The following is a 23,153-nucleotide window of genomic DNA, read 5'->3' as shown; positions in this document are numbered from 1 at the left end:
GACTGCGGCGCTTGACAATGACTTCTACGAAGACGATAAATTGATGGGTGCTGACTCAGTGGCAGAAGCAGTTAAAATCCAAAGTGAATAAAATATTACTACCATACTGTTTCAAACTACGAAAGTGGTGCTCAAATAATGCAAAACTACAGCAAGGAATACCCAATGAGGATACCATGAGCGATGTAAAATTGGGTGAGACCTTGGACCAATACATTGTTAAACCCTCGGCCTCATATGGATGCCCAATAAAGACCAACTTTGCGGACGAACGCAGCAAAGCTAAGGTCTGGTCGTCACAAATCTTTGACCCAATGGGTTTGTTTGGCGTCAGTTGTCGTCAAGGCAAAGATATTCATGCAACACCTCTGGGAATTGAAAATGGCTTGGGATGATGAATTGCCCTTAGAACTTCAATCAGACTGGAAAAACTATTGTTCTAACCTGAAATTTCTAAATAAATTGAAAATTCGAAGACACATATTTGATAGAAAGGTTCCAGTCTCGCAAGAATTACACACCTTCATGGACGCCTCAGAAAGGGCCTTTGACGCACCAATATACGTACGAGCAATGTACAAAAATAGGCAAGCCTCGGTAAGACTGCTATGTTCCAAGTCTACAGTGGCACACACAGCGAAGCAATCCTTGCGCAGACTAGAGTTGTGCGCAGCAGTCCCAGACAAGATTTACGCTTATCTTAAGACAAGGTTGCTGGGTTCCTTTGGACGAATTCATCCGTCATGATAGGGTTTATTAATGCAACGGCTTCCACTTACCACATGTTTGTGGCAAATCGGATAGCCAAGATTCAAGAAGTGACGGAACCGTCTCAATGGCGTCACGTATCATCCGTCAACAATGCAGCCGACGTCTTTCCAGAGGAACAACATCTAGCAAACTCTCGAGCAACAGTATGTGATTTTATGGACCCCTTACGTTCTTACATGAATCAAGGGAGGACTGGACAAAAATGCCAGCCATTATTTCGACGAATTAAGAACAAAAAAACAAAATTCGTCAGCATGGACGAACACATTCGGAGGGAGGTATGCAACTCTAGGCACAGAAACTCCTTTTATAAATTAAACCGGATTGTTCCGTACATTCTGCGATTCTGTTGTAAGGCTAATAGAGCGTCAATAAAGGCACTATCTCTGGGTGAGCTAAGAACTGATGGGTTAATTCGAGTAGGAGGCAGACTCGAACATTCAAACGTATCCGAGGACGCAAAACATCCAGTTATGCTCCCCTATAATGGCACAAATGTAAAAATGATCCTAAGAGAATTTCATGAGACCAACATTCATAGCGGTGCCCAAGCCTTGCGTGCCATTGCTCGGCAACAATATTGGATCATCAATGAAAATACAATAGCGAGAAGCATAGTACACAGCTGCGTGCGATGTAACAGAATCGCCCAAATTAATGAGTCAAATTATCGGAAATTCGAGAGAGTCACGCGGGCTTGCCCGTTCTTTAACTCTGGATTAATTTTCTGTGGCCCCATATGGATTCATCACAAGATTCGAGGAAAACGTCCTGAAAAGGCCTACATCGCAGTGTTCCGTTGTTTCTTCATGAAAGCAATTCATTTGGAGTTGGTATCCGATCTCACAACAGACGCCTTTTTGGCCGCTCTCCGCCGGTTTCTTGGACGTCGAGGGAATGGGATTGCGAAAATGCAACAAATTTTATTAGAGCCAACAATAAATTAAAAAAGATCGAAACCACAATTTTCTCAACGAAAGCGAAGGACACCATAGTTCAGCATTGCAACAAAATAGACTTCAAATTCAGTCCCCCAAGAGCACCGTCCTTGGGTGGCCTATGAAATTCGCAAAACGGCTGCTAGTATCAGTTACAGCAACGGCGAGGTCGAGGCGATCCTTAATTCACGTCCTACACTCCCATGTCAGGCCCCACTGACGAATCAGCTTTAACGCCAGGATACTTCCTAATTGGAGAACCAATAACTGCTCCTCCTGATACAAAAATCATCCCGTGCGGCAAACTATCTTCAAATATTAAAGAGAGATTGCTAGTCCTTATAAAGGAAAACAATTCTCAAAACGTATCCTGGACCGGACAACCTCGTTTGGGTAGGGGAAATCAAAACGTCATCTGGAGTTTTTAAGAGACCAGTGACTCGGCAAGCTCCACAGTTCCCAGAAGAAATTAACAACAAGCGCCCATTAGTCGACACCCGTCGAGGCGGAGCAGTCTTTACAAAGCAAAAAAGAAAAAAAAAATCATCAATGCCTGTAATTCTAGCGCTATTTCCACTAGCGATGACAAAGCCTATTAAAGTATAGGAGTTCAGTTACAAGTCAGGAATATTTTACCACGAGAACCACAAGAATTGTAGTTTCAGAATAGACAATATAACAATATAATATATTACGACTTGGATCCCTACTGGAATGATATGAAGGTACTTTCAGTTGGATTAACAGAGCTCGCACACTAGTGCCAGAAATTGACAAACGTAGCAGCATGAACTTCCATTCTGGACCACTTTAAAAATCTGTTTGCAGAGCTTGAGGCAGGAAATAACCTAATGCATCACTCGCGGCAACGTAGATCACCGTTTAATATTGTTGGAACTATAGCCAATTCATTATTTGGTGTACTCGACGCAGAAGATATGGCCAAAACTATAACAAAAGTTAAGGGTAACGAAGACTTCCTCCTAAAGCTGCTTTAGAACCAGACATCCATTGTTGACTCCACCATCAATTTGGTGCGAAAATGAAGTTTGGCTACCAACAACCGCTTCAGATCGTTGGAACAACAGATGATCCTCTTAAATAAACATCGAGGAATACTTTCCTCAAGGCGCACATTTGGAGTGTTGGCACCTAGTGCCAAGACCTACTACCCTATTGCACACTTAGTAATTTGATCCAATCAATATGCATCAGCAGCAATATACAAACCCACTAGCCTATTAGCAATAAGCATAAACAATATCCAACCTAATAACCCAGCACTAGTAGACGGCGCCAGAAGCAGAAATCAGCATTATCAGCAAGAAGAATGACCGACTGTCCAAAACCCAAGTTAAACCCAAGCATGTGCTAGCAATGCATAAACAAGCAATCTGAGTCAGCTGACTCAGATGTGGGTGACCCTGGCATTAACATTAGTTTGAGCACGTCCACAACATTGACCTTCCGTAGATTTAAGTATGTATAATTTAGCATCTTATATAAGAATGATTCTTCTGAAATAAAGATAGTTGCGAGATCAGAGTCAATAGTCTCGTTACTCAGTGCTGAAACTACGGCACTTAAAATTGACCTACTTCATGTGATCCTGTGTAAAACGATTCACAAAGTAGGACTCTCTATAAACTATCTAATTCACGTGGCTCCAGGGTAAACGGGCCACAAGTAGAATCCGCGGCATACCAGTCTACTTCAAGTATTGCTCCCATGAAACGGACCACAAGTAGACCCCGCATTACATAACCACTTCGAGTGCTGCTCCCGTGAAACGGACCACGATGAGATCCCGCGGCATACCAGTCTATTTCGAGTGTTGCTCCCGTGAAACGGACCACCAGTAGACCCCGCGTTACCTAACCTACTTCGAGTGTTGCTCCCGTGAAACGGACCGCCAGTAGGACCGGTCGATAAGGAATCAGCCGAACCACCATACCACCGGTACTTGAGGAAAACCAGCCCAGGACTTCAAGCACCCCACATTAACTCCAGCCTGATCACAGCAAGCGCCTGGTCAACCCGAGCAGTCCCTTGCAGAATCCAGGTAATTTAGTCAGACTATTTACGGTCTTTGACTACGACTCCGGGACCTAAGGCTACTCCCGCGAGTTCAAGTTTGACGTAGTTGCCGCATAACGCTCTACGGACGAACATGGAGCCAGCATTAATGATCCTCACCACACTAATGAATCTTCTTGCAAATGGTTTACAGCGAATGCAGAGTAAGATAACTAATGATAACTAATATTCGCCATAGAATAATCAGCCCAACTTTATTATCACATACACAGCTACGAGATCAACTTAACCAAATTCGGAATCATTTGCCACCCAAATAAATCTTGCTAGTCGCTACCACTGATGTCCTTCAGCTCTACAAAATAATATTTGCCCAAGGCAGTATAACTGATACTCCCGCCATTTTTCGAATAACAATACCACTGGTGTCGTCAGAGATATTGGATGTCTTCAGTATCATGCCCATTCCAATATGGGAATCGAAAGGTTGGATCTTCACACAACTATCATAGCTGTCAATGCCCATAGAGATAGTTGTATTGGTTTTATTTTAAAAGGACGAATTTAAAAAATGCACAACTATAAAAATTGAGCAGCATATTTGTTTTCATCACTTAGCGACATACAATGTTGACAGCAGATGCGAATTCCAGTTATTTAATAACAAGACTGGAACTGAATGTCAGAAATGCACTCTAGCATGGTTAAAAACATGCACGAAGATCGGTTATTGAACGATCTACCTTGGCCCACTTGGTTAGTTTTTGAATACGCCGCCAAGGAAAAGTCAACGCTTTCGAGAGTCCGACACATTTTCTCTACGAATCGTGCCATGGACTCTCAAGATGGCTATCGTTGTTTCCGGCGAGAGTTTCTTCCCATTTGGCCTTGTGGCAGGATCCAACTTCTGCAGGATTATCTGGATAAGCAAGCATCCTTGGATCTCGGCAGCTGATTCCGCATATTCGCGTCAGTAATTTCCAGAGCTCTCACCGTATCCAAGGCTCCCGCAGGCATAAAATGAGCCACCGGAGCATTTCCATTTTCGTTAGGTGAGGATAGCTGCCAATCGTGGTCTTAAAAAGGCGCAGAAATCCGCCCACTCGCTGAAATTTCGCATCGGCAACGGCTGGCTTGTATGGCATTGGCGATACACTGGTACCGTCGAGAAGTGTGGAGTGGGCAGCAATTCTCATGGAGCGCTTGGCAACCTCCACCTGAATGTCGACCTGCACATCAGTCGCCAGCTGCGAGCTTAATTTAAGCTCCTCCAACTCTTGTTGCGCCATAATGCAATCCTCATCCCGCGCCGCAGCCTTCACCTTACGATGCCGCGTCTCCATCTCCTGCCAGGTCACCTCTGCTCTTCTCCGCAGCATCCTTTTCCGGGTTGCGGCAGCAGCTCCAATAGTCTCAGCTCCAGACTAGAGGTGAAGAACTATCAATGGCGCTATCGACACTATCGATGGTTGGCCGCTATCGAGCCGCAATCGATAGTGTCGATGGTGACTTCGATAGCGTCTCAGATCGCTAAAATAATTTAAACATTCGCTTGTGTAAAAATTTAACAATTTTCCGCAACGCCTACTGCGCCAAGTCCAGAAATGCAAACATGCGATTTCACCATCACAGACTCTGAAAAGGATTTTGCACCCAATAAGTAGAGTAACTCAAAAAGGAGTAAGATTTCACATGTTTGGAAATATTTCAAATATTTGAAAACTTAAAAAAAAAATTTTAATGTCGGACCATAGTATCGGTAACAATCGATGGCACTATCGACGGTTTGAAAAAAACCGGCTATCGATGGCACCGACTCTCGATAGTTCTCCACCTCTACTCCAGACTCCATTATGCAATAAAATGCAACAAGCGCATGTGAAAGTGGGAGACAAATCAGACAAGAATACATGCTGATAGCAACAGCTGTAGCTAAGCGTATTATAATTATTTTTCATGCATTTTGTGGTGGCTGCTCGGCCCAACAATTAACATTATGTTTATTTAAGATTCTATTCTTCATGATCTTTAAATTAAAGAGGTACTTTGTACAGGTGGTGTGTCTCGGATCTCTCCGATCTTGTTTAACGTGGCGTGTTCCACACTGAAGGGATTACAACCACGGCACTCGAATATACCTACGAGTAGGCATATAGTGCACGGGCACGGATAGTACGCCTGCCAACGCCCCGGAATAGAAGCTATAGCAAATACATAGCAACTAGCCCGGTACCAATTTAAGTATCTGCGAGTCGGACAGAAAACTTCCCCTTGGTGAGGAGCGACGTGTATCTATCACCTCTGCTGATCTATGGGTCACAGCGCCCGAGTTGTATAACGCAACTCCACGTCGAGTCCGAGGACTCTACCCACGATTTGGGTATCAACCACAGCCACCACGATACTCCCACAAGGGGGCCTACCTCAAATGGTAGTGCTTGGACACTATCCAACCCGTGGTACCGAAGTTTGTGGGCTCGGTGACCCACCCCTTTAGCTCCGACAAGCTCGGATGGGGTACCTTCCCATATTAGTCGCCTCCTACGACAAGCTATGGGGAGCTGTGGCAGTATTCTACGCCGCTACCACACGGCGAGAAAAATGGGCTACTGCAAGCCCCTCCTCCTCCGAAACACCTCCTCAGCAAACTCCGTGAGTCTTCTGGTCCTGTCGCCGCTCTCCAAAATCCTTCCAAATGTCCAGGTTTCGCCAACGTGCTGCAAACCGAGTCCATCGAGGTCTCGCAAGTCTGCATAAAGGGGGCAAGCACATAAAATGTGTTCCCAGTCCTCATTAGGATCGCCACATGAGCATGCAGCAGTGTCGCTAAGGGCTCTTCTATGCAGAAATGCATTGAACGACCCGTGCCCTGTCAGCAAGAATCCCGCGCGCATGGAGAACCCGAAATCCGGATTCCGATAGACGAACCCTGCACCTGGGATGAACTTGTGAGTCACCCGACCAGGCGAATCACCATCATCCCATCTGCTCTGCCAGTCCGACAGAAGGCATTCGTCTACCCGCGCGACTTGTTGCGTCCAGCTCAGACCTGAAAGGTCCTCGCCATAGAGCCAGTCGTTCCCCTCCAACGGGTATCCACGCTTCAACTTGTACTTGACGGCTATTTTCATAGCAGCCAAGTCAAGAAGCGGGGCTCCAGCAAGCACCTGCAGTGCCAGGGTTGACACTGTACGGCATACCGGCAGGTATCCTGAGGGCATCCTGAGGGCAGCCTCTAGTTACTGGAACATTAACAGTCCCAGAACTGCTTCGGATCTCTGCTCTTCTGTCTGACAAGAAGCTCTGCCACAAGCTCAACTCACGGCATCCCAAGTCGGCGAGCCGGCGCAGTGCAGCACTCCATTCGACATTGTCGAACGCACCCTTGAAGTCGACGAAGATGCCGAGCACGTATCTGGCTGGCAGCGACACTGCTCTTAACGTGCCTCCAAGCGTCGTCGACACATCGTTCTTGGCGGAATCCGAACTGCCATCTGCATCCTTCCGGAAGAACTTCTCTCACACGATCAACCATGATGGCCTCAAGCACCTTGCCAAATACTGGCAACAGGCATATCCCACGGTACGACGAGGGTTCGCACCTATCCTTGTCGGGCCCCTTGAGTAGCGCCACTACACGTGGGCACTTCCACTCTCGGGGGAAGTAACCCGACTGGATGCAACGGAAATAAAGCGCCGTCAGATACTGAGGTATGGCGCGCCACACTGCTTTGCAGATAGTGCCATTGATGCTGTTCATGCCGGGAGAGCGACGGCTCTTCAACCTGGCGACACAAGCATCAACCTCTACTTCCTCGAGGGCCGGTGGGACCTCCTCCGCTCCGGCAATCGGTGCATCGGACTCCGCAACTGGGAAAAAGTTACGGAGGAGCACACGCGCACAGTCACCCCAATCGGTGACCAGCTCGCCATCAACGCGGAGGCACCCAATCTCCGTGCACTTTCTGCGTCCTCGGCAGATCTTGTAGACGCGCCCCCAGGGATCGTGTGCGTTTTCTCCCACGAAGCGTCTCCAGCTGTCCTCCTTCGCCCTTAGGATGAGCTTCTTGTAATCGTCTGAGGCTTGCCTCAGCGCGACCACCATTAGCTCAGCCGCATCGTCGTCTCCTCGACGGCGAGCGTTTTGAAGCCGGCGGCGAAGTCTCCTCACTTCGCGTTTCGCCGTGTTCAGGTTGGCGGTCCACCAACCTGACGACCTTCTCCTAGGCGATCTCGGCGTCCTCCTACCCATTGCAAGGTCACACGCATCGTGGACCATGCCGCGCAGGGTCGAAACTTGCTGATCCAACGGCGACTGTGAGAAGTCTTCCGGAATATCGGCTGCCCGACTCACCATCTCCTGTTCGAACAACTGCCAGCGAGCATTGGAGATGTTCCAGGACGGCACAGGAGCTAGGCTCTCAACTGCGCGCGTAGTCGTTGGAGTAACCACAACAGTAATCATGTTATGGTCACTCAACTCCCACTCTCCACTCGAATGTGGCCCACATCGATGCTGCGTCGTTGGCAATTGTCACGTCGATATCGCTACGCGCACGAACGTGAACACCGGGCTGGGCTGGTTGAGGGCAACGGCTCCATTCTCCAGCATCCACTCAGACAGCAGCTCACCCCGGTTGTAGTTAGCATGTCCCTCGGGGTTCCGAGGGAGTTTGCTAAACCACATGGGGGATGCTGCATTCGCGTCGAGTCCCAGGATTGCGGGGGTTCAGCTGGCCTGGTACTTTGTACAATATTATATAATATGACTTAAATTTAATCAGCGATAAATCAGAAAAAAAAACCTATTTTCATTGAGGGTTACCACTTAGGCGAATCTTCGGCCAGCTGATCGAGAATTAATCTAGTCTGGTCTGTCTAAGAGAGGAGAGCAAATAGCGCGGGAGAGGGCAGCTGGTCTTTTCGATTTTGGGACTGAGTCGAGCCGGACGTGCAGAGTGAGAGTTAGCGAAAAAACCTTTTTTTTAGTGGTCGCAATTTCAGTGTCGCACTTGGCAGAGCGGAAAAGAAAACTGCTAATCCGCGGGATCGTGAACGAGCCGCGAGTTCGCATGCCTTAACCGCAGGGAAGAAGTGGCCCTTAGGAGCACGTGGCGAAAGGGCCCCACGAGAGCGACATCAGAAACGTGATGGAGAGTGAGAAGCGGTCGACGAAAGGAGCCCACGCTTTTTCCTCCCAACTTATTGGGAAAAAGCGGGCCTCGACACGGAGAATTACCCGGCTAACCTCAGGGCCGGCTCGCACGTATCCTCTACGGAGTCCCGCTCGTGCAGGGCTTGAGAGAGTCTTCAAGGAGAGAACGGGAAAACGCTACACGACGACGTTGGAAATGGCCGAAACCGGAGAGAGGAATAACTAGGAGAGAAGAGAATCGCCAAAAACGGCGAGGGAGTTCTAAGTGAGGAAGACAGCAAATTCATCAAGTAAACCGCGCAAAGAGGAAACGGCGTGAAAAAAAGGACGGAGCGCGATAAGAAAGGAAGACAGAATTGGAATCGAGCAAAGTTTTTTTTTTTAAAGAAGAAGACTGAAATGTGAAAAGAGAGAAAGAGAACACGTGTTGAAAAAGAGGAAAGGCAAGAAGCCGAAATTATACGAAAATTTTAAAGAAAAAATTTGAGATTGTGTAAAAGGTGAATATTGAAAGAAAATGTGAAGATTGAAAGAGAACTTAAGGAAAAATCGAAAAAAAAAGAATTTAATAAATTTTAAGTTATTATGAATAAGCTATGGTGCGAGACGAATGTCCAATTGCACTGTTTTTTATTTGTTTTTGCCGAAATTAAGTGTAGTTATGCCCTAACAAAAAAAAGGGAAAAAATAAGTATAGAAAAGTTTCAAAAGAAAGATGTGTGCTGGAAATAAAAAAAAGTATATGAAGGAAACATACACAGCTGGCCAAAATAATAAGTACACGCTCATAAGATTTCTTCTATGTCACGTAAATCTTTTTTGATAACCGTAACGAACCAATTCTAATTTCTTCTAGTTTTCTGGCATAATGTTGATTATAAAAATACTTAACATAAGAATATTTCACGAAATCTGTAGAATTTATTGTCGATTAAACCTAAAAAACATAAAAAAGGGTTGGTCAAAAAAATAAGTACAGCAATTCTTCAAAGCCTCTAACTTAAAAATAAAAAACATTTTCTCAATTTTTTTCTTTTTATAGTAATCTTATGCTTATCTAATACCCAGTATATCCCCCCATATTTTGTATAACTTTTGTTATCCGTTTCGGCATGCATTTAATTTACGGCACGTCTCCAAACAACTCTCGTACCTTGTCTTTGCTGCAATTCTTCTATATTTTGAAATTTGTTTGTGCCAATCCGACGATTAAGCTCTCCCCGTAGGTTTTCTATTGGGTTTAAGTCTGCAGTTTGACTTGGCCACTTCATAATGTCCACCTTGTTTTCGGTGAACTAAGCCTTGACCAGCTTTGATGTGTGTTTTGGGTCGTTGTCCTGTAGAAAGACCCAACTCAAGGGCATGTCTTCCTCAGCATTATGTCAGACAATATATTTTTATACCCAAATCGGATCATAGTATCGGTAATCCGATGAATCGGGACGACTCTATGCAAAGAAAAACAGTCCCAAATCATAATGTTTCCGCTTCCATGTTTAACGGTTTATTTCGAGTACCGGGCGTCGAATTCTTTGCCTTTGGGTCGTCGTACATTCTTTCTGGAGTCGTTACCAAATAGATTTATTTTTGTTTCGTCGCTCCATAGGACGTTATTCCACTTTTTGGAACCCTCTGTTCCAGATAATGCCAAATGATTTTGGGCTAACTGTTTCCTCATCTTTAAATTACTCCCTCGAAGGAGAGTAACTTTTCTGGCTATGCGTCCTTGTAAGCCAGCATTAGTAAGTCTTCGACGAACTGATCTAGACGATATTTCATGGTCAATATGAGCAGCAATGGATGAGCAGTAAAAACTTAGGATTCGGGTGTCGGTCGTTTGACAGGATTTCTTCTTCCGACCTCGAGTTTCGAATTGAACCTTGAATTTTAGGGCATTCTGGACCAAACATAATGACTGCCCAAGTCTTTTAGCGATTTCCCGAAGATTCTATCCTTCCTTTTGCAGAATTAAAGCGATTTTTCTTTTTTCTGAAGTACAACTCTTTTTTTTGCCCAACTATAGAATTTTTTTTTCCTGGGATACACTTAAATATGCTAGGATATAATAAAAACCTACATATCTTAACTCGAATCTAGCTTTAATCCTTTAAAATTTATCAAATACACAGGTGTACTTATTATTTTGACCAGACCAAAATCGCCCACCCAGCAGAAAATTAAGCTTAGTATTGAATACACGAGGTTCCCATATTTCATTCTTGTTTTAGAAATTGTGTAACATTGTATCTTATCAATATAAAAAAAATGGCGGGTGTGCATTGCATAAAAATCGAGTTATATCGAAACAAATAAACACTATACCTGTGTACTTATTATTTTGGCCAGCTGTGTATGTGAAATTTTGATTTTTTTTTTTAATTCAAATGAAAGAGCAATTGAACTGTGTCGTTTAATGAATTTTTTTTAGTTAAAACGAAACTTAATTATAATTTTTTTGTTGGGTTAAGTGAAGAGAGAGAGAGTCGAGAGCTGTAATAAGCTCAGTGTTAAAAAATCATAAAATCTTAGTTTTAAAAAAAAAATAAATACTAAAATTAAATAAAATAAAATAATATTGCAACTCTGATCGCTTTTATATAAACAAAAAAAATATAGAGGGTGCGCCATCTAGACAGGACCTAATGAAATGTTGAATAACTCCATTTAATGCCATTTATTGACAATTCACTCAGAATACAATATCGATCAAATGACCGCCTTCATTAGAAATACAAAAAGCGGCCCTTTTTTGGCCTTTTCGCAACATTTCGGGCGTAATAGCAGCAATTTCCGCTTTGATATTAGCTTTTAGTTGTTCAATAGTCTTCGGTTTGCTGACATACGCCTTACTCTTCAAGTAGCCCCACCGAAAAAAGTCCGGTGCCGTCAAATCCGGCGAACGAGGCGAACGAGGCCACTCCCATATTTCTTACGATAGGCACGCACAGTTTTCACAATTGAACGATTGCTTTCGATGTACAGCGCTACAATTTCAGCCCGATTTTTTTTTTTTAAGTCGATCCATGTCTAAAATGGCATAGGCTAAAGTTTCAGAATCTGGCTGGCTTGTTAAAATAGGCTGAAAAATGGCGGAGTTATTAAACATTTCAATAGGTCCTGTCTAGATGGCGCACCCTGTGTATGTATGGAAAATTTCAATGTGAATGAATCAAGCGATAATCTATCTCTGCAGTCTTCGCAGCCAACCAACGCCAAGAGGTCGACCTTTGCGCCGAGGAGAAAGAAATGTAAGTGACAGAGACATTTTCCATACCGATTAAAAGGAAAAGAGAAATATTTATGTGAAAGCTATTAGCCATAAGCGAATCCAAATTTTTTTGAATTTGAATGAATAGTGGTTTTTCCCCAAAGGTTAAATTTCCTTTTTCTTTTATTAATTCAACAGTTATTCTCCCTTCTTACAACACTAGATTGAAAACTGGAAAAAAAAAATGAATAAATAAATTTTTCTAAAATTCTAGTAATGCTTTTATGTATACAAATCTTTGCACTTAAATCTAATCTATAAATACCCACATAGTTTAAGTTTGACAAATAAAATTAATAAATAGGTTAATAAGTTTTTCTTTCGAATTAGTTATATTATATAACAAGTATGGTTTTGCTTTTCCTTGCACCTTTGTAATAAAATATTAGGAATACTGTAGTTATGTTTGTTAAGGCCTACAAAAGAAAACATTCTGAATAAAATGATAGCTTAAATTTAACTTCGTCGATAAGTCCTCGGGTGTAGGAGGAGTAAAGAGGCCACAAGAGTGTCACTCTTCTGTGGCCAATGGTAGGGTTGGGGAAAAAGACAAGGATCACACCAACAGCAGTGCTCCTTCCTCGAATCACTCGAAACAAATTTCTATCCAGTTTTATAATCTTTCCTCCGAACTTAATGACTTAAAATACCGGTTCTGATTTCTAGCTGAGATCACATATCTCTGTCGCAGCACGCACACTCTCTTATATAGAAAAATTAAAGTTATCGTACCAGAGCCGGAAACTTACAGCGTGACCGCGAGTGCAGATCCTTCCACCACTTTTTTTTATAAAAAAACGATTCACGTTACAATTTTCATAAATATTTTTAAACTCCCACCGCCCGTTTTGATATAATTTAAAGTTGAATATATTCATTTTTATGAAAACAAGCACGTCTTTTACCCTTGCCCCATTTTTTAGATTTTTAAAATCACATTTACTACTTGATATACTTGAGATACTCGATTCTCCAGGTGTCTATCATTGCGCATCCCTTAAATCTTGAAAAATTGTACAAAAAAATTGATGCCCAATCTTAAAACTTAAAAATTTAAATAGTTTCTATGTTAATGCAATTTAATTGCAAGATATTATATTTCAAGTATAATATTAAGAGGTTTATGTAATACCTACATAGAACCAATACACCATAAACTTTCTATTGCACTATTATGCGGTTTAAAAAAATATGATCGAACTAAAAAATTCAAATTATACAAATTTTGCAAAGTTTTTCAAAAATAATAATTTCCAAACGGGAGGTGGGCGCTTGACAATATTGATGAGCATTTGATAATCACTGATTTCACACTATTTTTAAAAAAATATAATTTTACCCGGCCCAACTTCACGTAGCTCTAGAGGTGGGCATGGGCTGAATTTTTCGACACGGCCCAACACGACACGACAGCTTAGTTTTTTTAGCACGCACGCACACGCACGGCCAAAAATTTTGCCAACACGGCCCAACACGAAAAATAATATTTACATTACAAAAAATTTTTTTTTTCTCGAAATTTCTAGAAAATACAAAATTTTTAATGCTTCGTGTTTTGTCGTGTTTTGGAAGGTCGGCACGAAAACGCACGCACGCGTGTTAAATTTTAATTTTCAACACGAACACGCGTGGCCACGCGTGCGCACGCGTGCCACGACGAAAACACGAGCCCATGCCCACCTCTACGTAGCTCATTACACCGCCTGTGTAACTTTTTAAGAATATCCACCTGGAACTTCATGATTACATTTCTTTTCATCAGAAAAAACTATGCGGTACCATTCTAGGTTGAGAGTCATGTTTGTTTAAAATATAATGCGTTGTTCCTTGCAAAGAATAGCGATGTTTATTGTTTTGTAATTTACCCCGTTGTAAATATTCTGATTTACTAATATCTCTTTTAAGTGTGATTAAGCATGTTTTTACCCCGGACTAGGCTAATATCGGCCGGCCTAATTCAATTTGGTTCAGCGGTGCAATATTGGTGCAAATAAAAACAACTTATGCCATTTTCAATCAAATCAATCAGTTATATGGTAGGTTAGGATATTTCACACCTGACATAACATTATGCGTGGAGGAAAAAAAAAGTTGGAAATTGTCGGCCTGTGTTATTGACAAAAATACCAAACAATCCAGTAGTGAAGCAGTATCAATTGCGCTTTTCAAAAACTCCAATTTAATTGAAGAAAATATTGTTTAGCCACCTATATTAAATTCAATAAAATTATTTCGAGTTTTTCCCTAAATCCAAAATTAAAACATGGTATGGTCTACTTATTTCAATAAGAAAATAAAAATCTTCCATAGAAAAATGTTTGGGGAAAAATCATAGAAGACCAAAAATTAATGTAGAAAATCTGAGATTTCAACTTTGGATGAGTATTCCAAAGATATGGTAACTGCTAGATACCATTTTTTAATTTTACTTGGTACACATACATTTCAATAATGATATGTACTGGAAATAATGATGGTCATCGCCATTACACGGCCTACATAATTCAATATATAGTAAAATTTGATCAATTTTTTCTCTTAAGTGTACCGCGGAAACGGTGGGTGATAGAACCTATGTTTGTTCTGGACTTTGGTTCAGGGGAGCTTAAAGGTTATGGAGCAGGTGAAATTATGCGTGTAGATTTTTTGCTGTTGGCCTGTGTAATTATAATTAAATACTAATACATTACATTATGACGAAAACTTTTTTTATTTATTGTCTTAACTTTTTCCTTTCACATTTGAAGGATCAATATAAACAATGAACCTAAATTTTATATAAAAGTCAAATTGGATGCCAGTGGACGTACCTGTTCGACCCAAAGATTCGTCGTCATAATTTGATTTTTTAAATTCTGAAACAAAAAAGGTAATAAATGAGTCATTTTATTTTTTATATTTCTTATTATTGGAGGATTCATTTTTTTCAATTTATAGGAAAATTAACTTACAGTAAAAAAGACACCCATTTTTAAAGATTACAACCGAAACAAAAAGTGATACAAAATGTTTGAGTTATAAATCGATGTGACACATTTCTATCCTCATCAGGCGGGACCCAGGTAGGTAAAATCTGAAGTCTCATAGCTACGACGTTGGGGCGAAGAGTATTCCATAAGTAAGTTACTCTTCCAATTTCAGCCTTGCTAAAGTTAAAATATTTCGCACTAAAACTTATAGGTATGTTAACTACACGTATTCAGTTTTATTACTTTGCAGAGTGTATTATAATTTTGGTTAAAAGTGTGGGTTAAGTTACCGAGCGTTTTCTGGTAGATGTAAATACCATATGTAAATAAATGATGATTACAAATTTCTGGTAGGTTTAAAGGGTTGAAGACCGGCCGAAGAAGTAAAGTAAAACACGGGGGCGCGGCTCAATGTTGATGCTGCGAAGCGACAGAGATACTGCGGAAGAGCGAGACAAAGAAAGCGCATGACAGATGTAGGTGGCCGATCAAATGCACGAGATTGGGCGACGCGAAGAGTGGGCGACCCGACATACTCCCCCGTTGGAAGATGAGCTTTACACAGCATCTTGAAGGGGCAGAAAGCACAATTTGTTAACTGCCCGCCTTGTAGCTTCGGACACCGTGTTCACTAGCGCCACCCCACATACTCCGTCATCTCCCACGACCATTTCCGGTACTCTTGCCTGGAGCCACTTGGCGACAAGTTTTCGTCCTTCACCAGAACGATGTCAGCTATGCCTTGACCTGCGACGCGCCATTTCGATCGTTGCTGCTACAGGGTTAGGTAGGAAAACGGTAGGAAAACGACGTAGAGGTTGTGAAAACGAGCCGCCCATTACCCCGGAGTTATGTTTAATTGACAACCTGATTGTATAAGCACTACCTTTTAACCGCACAAAGTTCGGCCTCCGCCTCCATAAAAAAACAACCCATCCAAACCGAGTTTTCTGGATGGAGGGCAAACCAGGAGATAAATGAATTTTCCCCACACAAAGCAACTTGTAAATTAATCTAGCTCAAATTAGAAAATTAACTAGCTGGTGAAAATGAGGATCCGCTAGCTTTACATTAGCGGGAATCCAACAAGAGCTGGCATCCAATGAAAAATTGGGCTGAAGGTCAGTGATGTTGAAAGCTACGATCGCAGTTAACTGCGCCGAGTAGTCCGAGCATTGGGATTTCAAGCAGACTTTCAAAGAAAACCCATCCGTAGAGAACCCTGTGTAACCTATACCGGATACAGACACCGGAGACCTTATCGTCCGCTGCTGGTTTGCTAATCTGGAAGTGACTAAAAGTACCCGCGAGCCAGAATCAAGCAGCGCTGAACGAGAAATAGCGTCGCTGGATGGGGTAAACTCGGGAGAGGGGTTTGGGCCTTGGATACCAGCTGAAGAGTTGCCACCAAAATGCAGCAGACTATGATGCCTGCGTCCACACGTACGGCAGCTTGAACCATTCCAATGTCGAGATGGGTGACCAAATCCAAGTATCTTACGGCATAAGTCCAGCCGCCTAACATCACCTAAATGATCCTCAGGCGGCAAACTTAAAAACCTTTGGCAAGAGTTTATTATGTGGGAATGGCCATCACAGATCATGCATGTGGACGAGTTTGTAATCATAAATTCAGAGTTACCTGGATTAAAGTAGACCCTTCTAGTAGGCCGTCCTACCGGGTTTGGTGCATATGCCGACGTTGGCAAATCTATGCTCTCCAGAGTCCGTCATCTCTGCATGGTAGGCAAAGTCGCGGATTTCAAGAGCACGCACAAAGCGCTGTCTGAGTTAGATGTTGCGGAACTCAGAAGAAATCGCCGGCTTATTTTTCAAGGTCATGTCATGTGCATTGGCGACAAGGCTTTACGAGCTTTGGGATAAATTTAATTCGCATATGCAAGCCCTGGCAAGCATGGGCAGAGCTGATTGCTAGCTGCATTATAGCATTATAACCCAACTGTTGTTGCAGAAGGTGGATGATGCCACACAGTATAAGTGACATTACAATGCTTCAAGCTGCCGTGCGTGTGCACTCATGCATCATAGTCTGCTGAATTTGGTGGCAACTCTTCAACTGGTATCCAAGGCCAAAACCCCTCTCTCGAGGCTTCCGCATCCAGCGACGGTGTTTCTCGTTCAGCGATGCTCGACGTAGCAGCGTAGCAGATCCTCATTTTCACCAGACTCAGTGAGTTCATCTGCTACTTTGAGGTGGATTATTTTTCGAGTATGTGGAGGTTGTTTGTAGAGGCGAAGGACGTGATAATGTCAAGGTCCTTATGGCAGCTGAACCATCGCGACTAGAACCCCCAAAGTCGTTTAGATGAGCGCCACGATGAACTTCTTCGCCCATCCGATTTTGAAGGATCAAAGGAAGTTGAAGAGTAACTTAAAGAGCATGTCAGCACACTCAACTTCATCCGTGGGCTATGCTGGGGCCTCCCTTTCTGGCAATCTTCAGTTGCCACCAGTGCGCACCCTGGATCTTCTAGGATCGACACGTTTCCAGCTGCCCAATACTGGCAAGAGTGGGCCCTGGCAAGAGTGTGTCGGGTGGCGCTGCTAAGGACGGGCAATCAACAAATTTTACTTGTTGCCCTATCAAGATTCGATTAAAATCTCATCTTTTAACAGGGGAGTATGTCGGGTCAAGCAACCGCCGGAAAACCTGGCCGGGCTTTCTATAATGCATACGTACAGCCCACCTCTCGAGTCGGGAGTCCCGACTAACTGACCGAGGGACGCTGCGGCGTAACATACGGCTCGAATCGCGGGGATAGATCCGAGATAGTTTAAGAAAAGAGTAGGAGTAGGAAGGAAGATATCACGAGTTGCACAGATAAGGTGTTTAGTATAAGGGATTAAAGATTGTTAGTAGAGCAAAGTCACAAGATGTGGTAGAGACCATTGTAGTCCGAACATAATACCCTGAACGGATCGTGTGGGGCATATGTCGAACAACAATGGCTGAGGAGAGGACGTAGGTTTTTAGTCCTTCTACTAGGAACGTTAAAATTTAAGCGTGTTAGAAAATGCTGGCTGTCTACATTTTCATATATATGATTAAATAGAAACATGGCACCCAGCATCGTTCTACGGTTTGTTAATGATGGTAAGTTGATTAATAAAAGTCTACTATGATAAGAGGGGACGTGAAGATTTGCATCCCAATTAAGTCCCCTAAGGGCAAAAGTCAGGAAGTTTTTTTGTACAGATTCTATGTGAGCTCGGTGTACTACGTTTCCAGGACTCTAGACGCACGATCCATACTCAAGAATCGGACGGGCCAATGATGTATATAAAGTGTATATAAAATTATGTATAAGTCATTAAATTCTTTTGACCATATTCCCATTTAAGTTCCCATTTAATAAAGCCAGCACACCCATAGCTTTATTAACCATGGTAGATATATGGTCGGTAAATTTAAGTTTCAAATCTAATAGGACACCCACCTGATCGTTAACCTGAGTTAATCGTTCTGAGGCGTTCCCATTGAGAAATTACATAGCCTGGTGAGGACTAGATCGATAAAATGACATGAGTTTTCATTTCGATCCATTAAGCTTTAGGTTATTTGCTAAACACCAATTTTGAAATTTATCCAAATCGGATTGAAGTCTAGACTTAAAAGTAAGGGTCCAAGATGGATTCCTTGGGGCACCCCAGATGTGACGCCGACTAAAGGCGAGGTAACATTTTTAAAGAAAACACGTTGCGTTCTTCCAGATGAGTAGATCAGTTGGGAATCCCAATAGACTGAGTTTACTTATAAGCAGCGAATGGTTAAGAATGTGTGCAAAGTTTGAAGTCGACAGCTTTCAAACTGTGAGACTACCTTGAGGAGAAACAGACAGACGAACACACGGACCGACGGACAGGCGGATGTGCTTATATTGGCTCAGGAAGTGATCCTAATCAGGAATATATACTTTTTAGGGTTGAAGATGTTCCTTTTACCGCGTTGTAGCATTTATCAAAGTTATTATAAGGGTTCCCTCTTCAAGGGTATAAATAGAGAGATAACTTTAGTTGCATATGCTATATGTCATATGGTATAAATAAATTAACATACATATGCTATATATCAGTAGTCGGCAAGGCTTCATTCTAGGGGCACAGGAAATTTCTCTGCCGACGTTAATACCGAAGCGTCATGCACGCAGTTAACTTTCGGTTGGTGCATAAAATATAAAAAAAACAAGAAAGGAAAGCTAACTTCGGGCGGAGCCGAAGTTTATATACCCTTGCAGTTGAGTCGCAGTCCCCTAGGTGGCGCCACGCATCTTATATTATTAGATATATAGCGGATCGTATATAGTTGGCCGATCCTTATGAAACTTGGAAAATCGAATTATTTTGCCAAAAGAGGAATCCATTGAAACTCCCATCCTTCTAACTTGAAAAACAACGAAGTTATAGCATTTCCGATCAATCAGTTATATGACAGCTATAGGATATAGACGGCCGATCCTGATGACATTTAGCAGATCATATAAGTTGGCCCAAATTAGAATGCACAGAAAGTCCCATCCTTCTAACTTGAAAAACAACGAAGTTATAGCATTTCCGATCAATCAGTTATATGGCAGCTATAGGCCGATCCTTATGAAATTCGACAAATCAGATTGTTTTTCCCAAAATAGAATCTCTACCAAATCCCATCTTTCTAACTTAAAAAACACCAAAGTTATGCCAATTTCGATCGTTCTATGACAGCTATAGGATATAGTCGGCCGATCCTTACGAAATTTTGTACATAAGATATTTTGGTCAAATATAACATGTGTAGAAACTCCCAACCCTCTAACTTAAAAAACACCAAAGTTATGGCATTTCCGATCAATCAGTTATATGGCAGCTATAGGATATAGTCGACCGATCCCGGCCGTTCCGACTTATATACTGCCTGCAAAGGAAAGAAGGGTGTGTGCAAAGTTTCAACTCGATAGCTTTAAAACTGAGAGACTAGTTTGCGTAGAAACAGACAGACGGACAGACGGACCGACGGACAGACGGACATGCTCATATCGACTCAGGAGGTGATCCTGATCAAGAATATATATACTTTATAGGGTCGGAGATGTCTCCTTCACTGCGTTGCACACTTTTGACCAAAATTATAATACCCTCTGCAAGGGTATAACAATATATATATAAATAAAAAAAAATATAAATAAACAAGAAAGGAAAGCTAACTTCGGGCGGAGCCGAAGTTGATATACCCTTGCAGTTCAGTCGCAGTCCGCTAGGTGGCGCCACGCATCTTATATTATTAAATATATAGCGGATCGTATATAGTCGGCCGATTCTTATGAAATTTGGCATATTGAATTATTTTGCCCAAAGAGTAATCTGTACCAAGTCCCATCTTTGTAACTTAAAAAACACCAAAGTTATGCCAATTCCGATCGTTCTATGACAGCTATAGGATATAGTCGGCCGATCCTAATGAAATTTTGTACATAAGATATTTTGGTCAAATATAACATGTGTGGAAAGTCCCAACCCTCTAACTTAAAAAACACCAAAGTTATGGCATTTCCGATCAATCAGTTATATGGCAGCTATAGGATATAGTCGACCGATCCCGGCCGTTCCGACTTATATACTACCTGCAAAGGAAAGAAGGGTGTGTGCAAAGTTTCAACTCGATAGCTCCAAAACTGAGAGACTAGTTTGCGTAGAAACCGACAGACAGACAGACGGACAGACGGACAGACGGACAGACGGACATGCTCATATCAACTCAGGAGGTGATCCTGATCAAGAATATATATACTTTATAGGGTCGGAGATGTCTCCTTCACTGCGTTGCACACTTTTGACCAAAATTATAATACCCTCTGCAAGGGTATAAAAACAAAAAGGTCGGCTCGAGTTGTTCGACTATATGACCACAGAATCTTCTCTTTTATCCCCACCTTTTTTTCAACACAGCACGTGTCTTTGTTATATTGATTTTCTTGCACGTGCCGAGTAAGATTATTTTTTGTTGTGTAATTTTGTATACCTATATTGCATATAACATGAGTTAAAAAGATTTTATTAATATTCTTTAAAAAAAAGAAATTAATCTTTTTCACATTTTGTTTATTTGAGTATCGGATTAGAACTGACAATTATGATTCTTATAATTAATAATTACACCTATGCGTTGCTCCATCGCTGCCGCGATCTCGGTCCCGGTTGCTGCTGCTGCTGGCGTCCCTCGATGTCATTGGTAGCTGATGCTGTTGCTGTAGCTTAAGTCCATATCTTCATTGCTGATTGGTCAATGCAAGTGCATTGTGTTGTTGGTGGATGCACTTGCCATTAAGTTCAGTGAGCTTTGCCAAATATTTGGGTGTTTTCTTTCTTTTGGCTTTCCCACGATCGCAAGCATAATCAATGCTTACTCAGCGCACGTGTCTTTCGATCCGTGTGACCCTTATTGGTGCCACGGCATCATATTGCATGCGGTGCACGGTGCACTCAATGCGTTTATGTAAGCTCTTTTGCAGTTGTTATTGAGAACTTATGTGCTTGGACTTAGCGTTTTATTAATATTATCTAGTGTTTAACATTTTGGGTGTTAACTCTTCCCCCCTTAAACGCGGGCGTCCTCGTTCGCAACGTAGAAGAGAACAGGGTTAGGTGGGGTTGAATCCGCCGGTGTTTTTGTCGTTTTCGGGGCGGCTTCTTTTGGTATGCACCTTCTAACTAGCATTATGATCAGACTTACGATCATTATGAGCAGTATAGTGGCTGACGTATAATTCTCGGAAGCATCGATTGTCTTATCTTCTTTAATTTTTTCCGGAATCTTAATGTTATTTATGTTTAATTCTTTGATTAATTGAAGGGAGAGGACTTCGTTAATTTTAGGGTTTACCGCTGACAGTTGGAATAGCGGAGGTTCGGGGACTACCACAATGACCTCTTCCGTTCTGTAGATGTTTTCGCCGATCTGTACCGTGGAGTTCCTGTGCTGGATGATGAAGAATCCTTGAAGATTAAGGTTCTTTCCGTCCAAAGATACCATTCCGTTAAAGTCGTTCAGCATCAGTGTTCCTGGTAGTAATTCCTCAAAATTAGGCACATGTTGGCTGTTGATTGCCTTGCATTCCGGTGGTCTTAGGTTTAATAGAGCCCTTACGCAAGTGTCGTTGCTTAAGTCTAACAGTTTATCCTTAACACACATTCACATGGTTTTGATATCGCGAATAGTTCCTTCTTACATTCTAACAAGTTTTCATATTTTATGTCATATATTATATGGGCTTTTTTTACTGCTTTGACTAATAGGGTTCTACAGATTTCATTACTTATTATTGGGATACTTATGATATACAGAAGAGCTTTATTATTCGATGCAAGTTTGACTTTTGAAAATTCTAGTAATTCTTCCATATTAATAAACAGATTATTTCCTTTATTAAAAATTTGTTCTAAAATATTGGTTTCTATTGTTGAGAATATAAAAGAGTTTATAATATTTGTTTTGGCCCAAGTTATTGCATGTAGTATATTAGATATTTCTTTTATTATTTGAATTCTATATCTGAGGATATTTGCCTCTTCATTAAATATTTCGTTTGAATTTTTAGTTATTTTTAAAATGGCATTCGTTACGTTACTTATTTGATTAATTTTCTCACTTAATTTTTTATTTATTATGACCTGCTTATTATTATTTTCTAATTGTCCGTTTATTTTGTTCTTTAGTATTTCATGATCATGGTGGTCCGGTGTTCCTGCCAACCATTTCCATGCCTCCTAGGATCCTAGGATTTCTATTGCTCTTTTTTGTCTATTGCTTGTTATACCCTTGCAGAGGGTATTATAATTTTGGTCAAAAGTGTGCAACGCAGTGAAGGAGACATCTCCGACCCTATAAAGTATATATATTCTTGATCAGGATCACCTCCTGGGTCGATATGAGCATGTCCGTCTGTCCGTCTGTCCGTCGGTCCGTCTGTCTGTCGGTTTCTACGCAAACTAGTCTCTCAGTTTTGGAGCTATCGAGTTGA

The 23,153-nt window shown here is 42.0% G+C and overlaps 1 protein-coding gene and 1 long non-coding RNA gene across 2 annotated transcripts in view; one reads left to right on the top strand and one right to left on the bottom strand.

Moving 5' to 3' along the window:
- The window catches only part of LOC6505749 (acetylcholine receptor subunit alpha-like), a 361,394-nt gene extending 346,241 nt beyond the window's left edge, over window positions 1-15,153 (bottom strand). The window contains exons 1-2 of the mRNA XM_044718328.1: window positions 15,121-15,153; window positions 14,980-15,024 (exon numbers count right to left, since the gene is read on the bottom strand). Of these exons, the coding sequence (XP_044574263.1) occupies window positions 14,980-15,024; window positions 15,121-15,138 (63 nt within the window). The 5' untranslated portion in view covers window positions 15,139-15,153. The remainder of the gene's footprint in view (window positions 1-14,979; window positions 15,025-15,120) is intronic.
- The window catches only part of LOC123258390, a 49,948-nt gene continuing 41,653 nt past the window's right edge, over window positions 14,859-23,153 (top strand). Inside the window, exons 1-2 of the long non-coding RNA XR_006508050.1 lie at window positions 14,859-15,038; window positions 15,107-15,231. This is a non-coding gene — a long non-coding RNA (uncharacterized LOC123258390). The remainder of the gene's footprint in view (window positions 15,039-15,106; window positions 15,232-23,153) is intronic.

The sequence above is a fragment of the Drosophila ananassae genome, chromosome 2L (assembly GCF_017639315.1).
Source record: "Drosophila ananassae strain 14024-0371.13 chromosome 2L, ASM1763931v2, whole genome shotgun sequence".
Lineage (NCBI taxonomy): Eukaryota > Metazoa > Arthropoda > Insecta > Diptera > Drosophilidae > Drosophila > Drosophila ananassae.
This window is presented reverse-complemented; position numbering and strand designations above follow the sequence as displayed.